At 41.7% G+C, this 9,447-nt stretch overlaps 1 protein-coding gene across 1 annotated transcript; it reads left to right on the top strand.

The window, feature by feature from the left end:
• Positions 1 to 824: 824 nt before the first annotated feature.
• LOC105273783 (bHLH transcriptional repressor hairy) lies at positions 825 to 3,216 on the top strand. Its single transcript, XM_011316411.1, has 2 exons — positions 825 to 1,384; positions 1,638 to 3,216. Exons 1-2 carry the CDS (start codon positions 1,136 to 1,138, stop codon positions 2,466 to 2,468), a joined length of 1,080 nt encoding a protein of 359 aa, XP_011314713.1. The 5' UTR covers positions 825 to 1,135; the 3' UTR covers positions 2,469 to 3,216.
• Positions 3,217 to 9,447: the final 6,231 nt, after the last annotated feature.

The raw sequence follows: 9,447 nt of genomic DNA, 5'->3' as shown, positions 1-9,447 counted from the left end.
CTGAAAAGGAGAGGAAAAAAATGGGAAAATCTATGTCTAATAAATTCTCGTTCTTATTCTAGTTTTTCTCTCTTCCCCTTTTCTCGTTTTTTTTTGTCCGATTTTTTTTTCACTGTAGCGTAGGCGAGACAGGAAACACAACGACGCGTGCCAACAAACCTCCGCGTCACCACACCCCCGAGCATCCTCAAGTTATTTCCGCGCGCGATAGGAGTGAAAAAAAAAATCACTGCTGATATAAGTCTATTATGTCTGCACCTTCAACTCCCGCAAACGTGTCCCTGGGATGTCACGAGGGTGTTAGGAGTCGTTGGGCCTCAAGGCCCACTCTACTCTCTCGCCCGTCCCATTGCAGACTTCTCGTAATAGACAAAATCTTGTAGTGACCATGAGGAATGGAACGGAACCACATACATGCCCGAATTGTAATAAAAAGTAACCGATTTGGATTTGTCAGGTCCAATTGGCGTTAGTGCCATTTGGATTCGTGAAAATCCTTGATTTTTTTCAGTTTTTCCGAGGGATGAGTATCGAAGCGAGAAGTTCCTCGATTAATCGCCGACACGCATGCCCTGCGGGCCCCAAGGGGGTCCCCGTTTGATGATCTGTAGTGGGGGTTGAGTAAAAATATGGTGGGGGGGCCTTGAGCTGTCGGAATTCCAGTGACGGTCAAAAAGAAGACTAGGGTGGGGGTAACAAACGTACGAATCGTCCAGGGGTAAACGTCACGCGCGCTATCCCCACTAGGTCTTCGGCGACCTCTCCCCACTCGGTGGCTTTTGGCTACCTCTCGGGGCATTCCAAAGCTCCTCGCTACGCTAGAGCTGAAGCAACACAAATCGTTTGGTCGTCTCGTTGAGTCAGTCGAGCTCTTGCGCGCTAGGCGAGAGGTCGAACCTTCTCCGCGAACTCAAAGTTGGTACAAGCGCCAGTTTAATTCCTCATTTGAGAATTACTCTTGAGAATTAAAATTCGATTCTACAATTTAGAAGTTCAGGTGTGAGCTTTTCTGGATTAAAATTCAACGATTTTTGTGCTGAAGTCACCCATCGCCTGTTGGATTTACTGTGCTAGTGGTGGAAGAAGTGGAATCTATTTGTGGTTATTTTGAGGGAGAATTGATTGATATTGGACAATGGTGACCGGAGTGGGTGCTACGATGCCCTCGGGAGGTGTTTCGGTGGGTTCAACACCACCAGCACCACACGTGCCACAGGAGGCTGGACAGCCGCCTGCGCAAACTAATACTAGTGGAACTACCACTAGGAGATCCGGGGAAAATAGACGGAGTAACAAACCCATTATGGAAAAGAGGAGACGAGCGAGGATTAATAATTGTCTTAATGAACTCAAGACACTAATCCTCGATGCGATGAAAAAAGACGTAAGTATCTATTTCCAATACTTCATTTTACTGTAATAAAAATTGAATTCGAATCAGTTGCGATGCGCCGAGTTCAATTTTTTTTTAAGTTGCGCAGAATTCAATTTTGCCAGAACAATTCAAGACTTCCATTTCACGATTTGTGTCATAGGGTCAAATTGAAAGAAAGAAACCGTTCGCTTCAATCGAATTCTAAATATAAACTGAAAAATAAAAATTCAACTAACGTTTTTATCCTTTTTTATGATTTCAGCCAGCACGACACTCAAAATTGGAAAAAGCCGATATCCTAGAGATGACAGTGAAGCACCTGGAAACCCTTCAGCGTCAACAGGTAGCCCTGGCTGCAGCTACAGATCCATCAGTTCTAAACAAATTCCGTGCGGGTTTTACGGAGTGCGCGAGTGAAGTTGGCAGATTTCCCGGTCTGGACGCCTCCGTGAAACGTCGTCTGATGGCCCACTTGGCATCTTGCCTGGGACCGGTGGAGAGTAACACGAGTTCCCAGTCAACACCACCAGTGGTTCAGCCAGCACCACCGACAACTCAACTCCAAGTCCACATTCTACCGCAAGTGGACACGACACCGCGAATCCAAGTGCAGCAATCCAACGGCATCTTCTTCACGAATGCCAACGGTACTGGCCTGCAACTGGTGCCAACGCGTTTGCCCAACGGTGACATCGCCCTGGTTTTGCCAGCTGGTGCTAAAGCCACTCCAGTGACATCACCAGCTTCATCTCCAGCCCCATCATCACCTCTGCCAACGCTCATTCCCATCCCCCAGAGGACCGCAAGCACAGCCTCAGCTTCATCCTCCTCCTCATCAACGAGTTCTACGTCGACATCGGCTGCAAGTCCTGTCGCCTTCGAAGCACCACCATCAAATTTCCGAGAGCAATCACCAGCATTTACCACCAGTCATCGGGATGTCGCAACATCGCCCGCTAACGGATACACCAGCGATCCGGAATTCGATGCCAGGGCCACCCTCTACAGTCCGCCACTTCAAAAACCCTTGGCTCTGGTCATGAGGAAGAGTGTCATGCCTGAGATCGAGGGCAAACCTTGGAGACCCTGGTAAATCGTTAATATCTCGGTGTAATAAAACTTTGTGTTCTCGAAGAACTAGTGATTCTATTGACTGAAACCGCTAGCCGGTTACGTCTCAAGTCGTTACATTTATTATTTTTTTTTTTCAAGAAAACAACATATTAAAGCTCGGGAAGCGTTTAAGGGTTGTTAGAATTAGTTCTTAGTTTCCGCTGTCAAGATTATTCTTTTCGATGGTCAGTAGCCTATGAGGCTGTGCCTTATACAGTGCCTTGTACATAGTTTCTTTCATTGAGATTAATTTCCATGAGTTTTTTCCGAAAAAGTTCATGATTATGATGAGTTGGTGGATGTAAATAGATGATTTCAAATTATCGTTATGTTTAAGTGCCTTACGCAACAAGAATCACCGATGTCTTCCATTAATTCATTTTTGCGTTTCTTGTAATGTAGATAGATGTTGTATGGACTACGCTGACGAAGTGTTGAATAATGAATATCAATGTGTGTAAAATATTTCGACGAGAGTATTGGGGATTTTTTTTTTTGTATATTATTGTACTAAGTTTAGATTCTATTTACGTTTAAGGATTTATGAATGTTTATCAGATTTGTATGGAAGGTGATATTTTTCCAGAGAAAGAGTGTTCTTATTTATATTTATGAGTGCAAATTGAGATGAAGATTGAGTCTATAAGGTTATTGTGAAGATAATAGAACAAGACGCTTAATAATACTTTATGAGTATCAAAATAAATATTGATCTCTGTTCAAACTTACATAATTTTTCATCATTTGCACTGATCCTTATCATTTCTTTAAATCTAAAGTTTTCGATTCCTGAAATGCATTGGATTCTCCGCCGTTTATTCCACAGAAGTATCTGAAGGACTGATTCAGAAAGGTGCTGCCACCCATCGTCAATCGTTGCAACTTCCAGGGCCCTATCCCCACCCGACGGACCCGAAATAATCGTGGGCCCTAACCAAAGCCCTGCTGCCACCTATCTTCAAACCCCCGAACACGTCCGGACAAAAGGCCGCTTTCTAAGAAAAAGAATTATATCATCGCTTGCGGCAGCTTAATGTGAGAATTGAAAAACAACAAAAAATCATTTTTACACTTCCCCTGGAAATGTACAGCCCTCGTTACCGCGATAACCGATTACAAAGCGTGTGGGTGTTCAAGAACAACAGATAACTGAAGTTATCAATTTTTTTTTCAAGTGAATTTCATATCTCTAACGTCAAAGAACTCAAGAATCGCGTGCACAACACATGACGAGTCATTGCCAAAAGTCCCGCTACAATAAATTCGAATTGGCGAATTAAAAAATATTGCACGTGCGGCCATTATCACGCGTATGACTAATCAATTCAAGGTTTTCCATCACAAGACAGACGATAAGACATAGAACAGATCAATCAATCCTATTGCCCTGGAATGAACAGTTGGACTCAGACTGATTGAGAGATATTAGCGTCGTTCCACGAACGATAAAAACTCGTCTATCATACCAATTTTGATAACTCCATTATCTTGGTATAAGTCTTCGCGTGCAGACAATGTCGAAAGACATTTGAAAATATATTTTAATGCCTCGAAACTGGAGCATGTAAACAGTCTCAGGTGAATGGCTGTGAGTCAAATGAACTCCGATGCATTCAGTCATAATCAGCTGTTTCGTTGAAAAAATTCAATCGCAATTTATGTAGAAATGCATCAAGTATGATTACGGTTTGCGTTGGAAGGGGCTCTTAGTAGCATATAAAAGCGCTCGGGTGGCATACGGTCGCGGTCGCGTGGTTTCAAGGACAAGGCAAGGTTGACACGCGCCACGACTCGCGAGAGAGTTGGTGCAAGTGGGGGGTCCAACACTTGCAACCTCTAGTAACCGTGCTGAGCTGGTAAAATTTTTTTTTCCACAGATCCACAATAATTCATCAATTACCCATTAAAGTACTTGCCGAGTAACTATCCATGTGAAGTATTTCCTAAGACTACCAAATTAGACGTGCCTTTCTCATATTTTTCACTGTCAATCATCATTTCAATTTCTTCAGAATGTTTAATTCTATTATTCAGTCTAGATACTGGCAAAAAATTAATTTACCAATTTTATTTCACTCAAAAATTGCGAGCCAAAGAAACACCTGATGCGTATTAGCACGGTTATACCGCGTTAACCGTGGTGGATTAATTCTCCGTCTAATTAATCCGATCGTTAATAAAAGTCCACTATTGTACTCAGTTACAAAAGAGTTGAGGGGCGAGAGTGTGAGGGAAGAGAGGGCAATGAACCCGGGGGAGTGAGAATACCGCACATTGTCATTGGGCCACTCTTACGGGTAGAGGAAAATAAAAGGAACCCTCGAGTTGTATAAACGAAGGCAGGTGCGATCTATTTGCTCTCCGAGGTTCAGATGGACCTGTCGAGTGTTTTCTAGGGACGCTCAGCGGTCTAGGAAGTGTCCCTTTTCCTCCTTCATCTTCGTGATTCTGTCGATCTCTTCATTTAATTGCCATGCCACAATCAATTACGTCAATTTCCGGAATTATCAACTCTCTAAACTTGTCACTGATTTTTTTTGCTTCGCTAAAAGCTACTGATGCCACTTTATCAAAATGACACGTTTAAACTCCTGAGTCCAAAAATTAGAATTTATGATTCATCGGGTGGCTTGACGCAGTGGGTAAGATAAAAAAACATTTTTTTGCCTCATGTGCGTCAGGTTTCGAGTTCGAGTCCCGGTCTGGTAGATTTTTGAGTTCTAACTATTCAAAGTCCCGATCAATCTTAGTTTTCAGGCAAATTCAGTTCCTAAGAATCGGAGCTAAGAGCTTTGAAAATACAGACTGCACTATTTACGGAAGGTCGGCGCAATGTTGACCTTAAATACACCCTGATCAATCCTTGTATACCTTAACGAGGTCGAGGCGATGTAAAATAACCATAAAAAATATGGGTTTTAACGAATGCAATGCTTCCATTCGGAAGTAAAAATGGAATGTTCAGTTGTATAAAACGGCTCCTACCGCAATGCCAAGGCGTGGGCAAAAGAGTAAAATCTAGAGTCTGGGACGGCCTAGTCGAGTTATTTATGAAGCAACTAGGCACCCCACACATGCATATGAGTACCTCAACTCTTTCCGAGATTGACGCCACGAGTAGGAGATATCCATTTTTATCTGACGATCTTGTTTTTCGTTTTATTCGCGCTCGTTGTCTTTCAGGAAATCATGACACGTGCTCATGAGGTTCGTGTCACGGAGTCAACAATTCAATGCTCCTGTTTATTATGTACTCTTATCCCCTCACCTGGATGGTCTTCTGACCCATTGTGCCGTGAGAAGTTAAATATTTTGAATTCGGTTGTATTGGGGATATGTAAACAGAAATGAATAAGAGGACTGCATGTTGTTTTATTTATTTGTAGATTTCTTTCTTTGCAGATACCTTGTGATAGTATCGTTGAGCAGTCAGAAACGTCTGTTGGTGAAGAGCCCAGGGTATTTATAGAGCACCAGTTTTTTTCCAATACATTTGTCTCGTTTTAATCTCTGGATTTCTCATGCGAATAAATTTGCTTTGAATAATACTCGTTACAACGATAAGCCCACGTTTCCCTCATCCCCTCGGGTGGTTATTTTCCGTCGTGTGAGGATGAGTATTTCACACTTGTCACATATTTTTTTGGTTTTGTTTTCGTCGTTTTGGGGTATTTATGATGAGTTTATCTCGCATCTGCGAGACACCCGAGGGGGTATCGAGAGCAAAACAAAATGACTGAGTGCGTCAATGAGTGTGATAATAATTCATTTGATTTGTGAGTAATGGAGAGAGTCATTATGAGGGGATCATTAATTTCGAACTGAGTGTTCTTATTTTTACAGCGAAATGCATTATGAAATTTTATATTTTCACTTTTACTTGTTCTTTTAACCCGTTAAAAAAAATATCCCTGATGGATTTTTTCCCCGCCACGTTAATATTCTCCATCAAGACCCGACGCCCTCCAACCATGTCACAGATTTCACCTAAAACAATGGCTCTCTCCCTCTTAAACCGTCATTTCCACCCATAATTAAGTCCTAATCACCCAAGAATAATTTTTAAAAGCCTCTGGGACCTCATCGCCTCCCTCATGACTCATTGTTATGCATAGGGACTTGCCTCGAGAATTTTTGTCGACAGTTGGTAATTGATTTCCAACCCAACCGTTTGTATTTACATACGCTAATGGGTGGAGGGCACTTAAGGATTCCAACAGAATTCTCTCCGTCTCATTTCTACCAAAATCGTCCTGATCAGCCCCTGGAAATTAGCCAAATCGATCGATCAATCCATACCCCCCCTATCGCCGCAGTAGTTCAACCAGGAGAGATTGAAAAATTGCCGCGCTGGGGAATGGGAATCCCCCATTCACTGAGTCATTAACGTACAACCTGTCGTGTAAGGGGGTATGGCTTGAGTTTAAATTGCATGGGTGCGAGAAGGTGACACATGCCGTGATTTAAACCCCACGCTATCATGACTGTAATCATCATTTATTTGTCGCTAAAGGGTGAGAAACATTGCGAGGGACTAAATCGCGTTCAGTTATTTTTTGGGTGGTCCGCGGTTTTGTCACTCGTTCGTGTCAACACATTATCTTCAATTCCAATACTTCATTAACTATATGGATTAATTCATGATAATTTTATCAAGATGCGTGACACAAATCATTAGTCCCAGGTGAACAAACAACGAAAAACAGGTAATAGTCGTTTTGTATATTTTATATTGACCAACAGACACTAATCCCAGTTTTACAATTGTGAACAGAATTCAAGTGAAGGCAAATGTCAGACTTGACTGTTCGACATGTAGAAAAAGAAGAAATAAGAATAATATAAGCGTAAGCGATAACATCGGGGACTCGAGTTGATGGTCTTGAAAGAGTATGGGGTTAGCTCCAGTGTCTGTCAATCAACTGATGGGCAAATGCATGGCCATGGGCGAAGAAATGTACGAGGCGTATGTTAGCGGCCCACGAGAATGACAAAAAGGAGGGAATTGAGGTAAAGTTTTCAAGAAGGGAGAAATAAATTCCTTCATTGGGCGACGATGCGGCTTGTATACAACAAAACCCCACCAGGTACCGCTTCTCGGGAACGCGTGGCCGGATCGTGGGACAAACCCAGGGTTTTCGATTCAAGTACCTATAAGGAGAGGACCGAGAAACCTTCCTAAATGTGAATTCTTTAACATTTTTTTTTTCTCTTCATCCTCTCTTCAGTTCTGAAAAGTTGAAATTGCATTCTCCAAAATTAAATTCTTTTTTTACGTCATTACTGTAGTCGTAGTTTTTCATTTCGATGGAAATTGTAATTTTTTTATGGATTTTTTAACCTCTTTTTTTATCTCTTGGTCCTAATGTCTCAAAAATATTTTGAGACCCCCAGACACACCCCGAGCCGACAAAAAACCGGTAAGAATGCAGTAGTTACAAGAGAGGCGCACCTAACCCTTTTATAGAAACCGAATCTGGAGTAGGACTCGATCATTGGACGAGTGGTGTATCAAATATTGGGTCTTGATGCTGAATCCAACCAGCCAGCTGCCACTTCTTTTATATTCCCGAATAATCTCATGACTCGTCTTCTGCTCGATCAATTTTTTCCGTAAGAAACCTAACAGCATGTTCCATTGCACAGAAGATAAATCAAGAACAAATTCCGAGTGAAAAAGAAACGACTCTCGATGCTAATCCCCAAGAATCGTGGGACAATTCGTTATTTGTGATGATGAAAAATTTCTCAATTTCACGTTCCCCAATTTTCCAAATTGAAGGGACATTTTTTTTCAGAGATATCGATTCTCGTGGGAGACGCTCCAGTGACTAATGAGACACGTGACTCCTTCGTACATTTTTTTTTATTAACGCATTATTTTTATTCAAGTGGGCCGACGGAGGCGTCCGAGGACCCAGTGGGGACTTGACGATCAACCATTTTACCTGCCTTAATAAGTAAAAAGATCAAACAACGTGTGGGTGACGAACCAGGGTCTTTTCACGCTCATGTGGGCTCGCGAGTACACCCGTAATTTGAGAAAAAAAAAAATATGTGTGTGCGTTGAATGATCGGTGAATACTGGATTTTCAACAGGTGTATTACACCTCCAACCATCCATGCGAAATGAAAGCAATTCCAATAATGAAAATAATCAGCAGTCGTTGCATTCATATTCGTGGGCACTGAATTTTTCAGAGAAATTATTTAACCAACGCCAACACCTGTAATAAAATTTAATTTTATTGCAGGTAATTTTATCCAATGCTTTCTGTCAGTCACCGCGGATACTTCAATTGCTATTTTTCAGTTTAAAAGTGAAGTGGAAAAAATATTTTAAAAGCAAATTTCGCGTTGGAGTTGTCGCTGTTTTTGCCTGTTGGTGATAAGTTCTGCTAGAGGCAATCAGCGGGTTTAACGCGAATTCTTGAAAATATTAGTCATTTCAACTGCGCAGGAATAATACTGGTGTAAGGAGGGAAATATTCAATAAAAAAAAGTATCGAAGTGGTTAAGGAAAATTGTACGGAATTGTTGCGGAATTTTTTCGCACCGTTTCACAACTTTAGACTGAATTGAAGATTCAGTGGAAATATTACATTATCGTCGTACATTTTCTCAGTCACTTCCGAAATTTTAATCGCAGTGATGAAGAAAATAAACTCTACACTTACCCACACGATTGGCTCGTGCTATATCGCCAAATATGAATTGAAGAGGGCGAACCCACACTCTGTGTACACATGGAATTATAGAGCCCACATCATGCGATGTCTCAGTGGGAAGTGTCTGTGTTATATTTATTTGGATTAGTTGACATATGGATGACGAAGATTTCGGAAATATCCAAGTGCGAGAGGCATGAATTGTCGTCTGAGTCATTAGTATCTAGCGATTTTTATTTATAAAAATCCCACATCCACACAAATTGACAAAAATACTTTAACAAAGTGACT

Source organism: Fopius arisanus, unplaced genomic scaffold, assembly GCF_000806365.1.
Source record: "Fopius arisanus strain USDA-PBARC FA_bdor unplaced genomic scaffold, ASM80636v1 scaffold00007, whole genome shotgun sequence".
NCBI lineage: Eukaryota > Metazoa > Arthropoda > Insecta > Hymenoptera > Braconidae > Fopius > Fopius arisanus.
The sequence above is the reverse complement of the archived record's forward strand: the minus strand, read 5'-3'. Positions and strand labels throughout refer to the sequence as shown.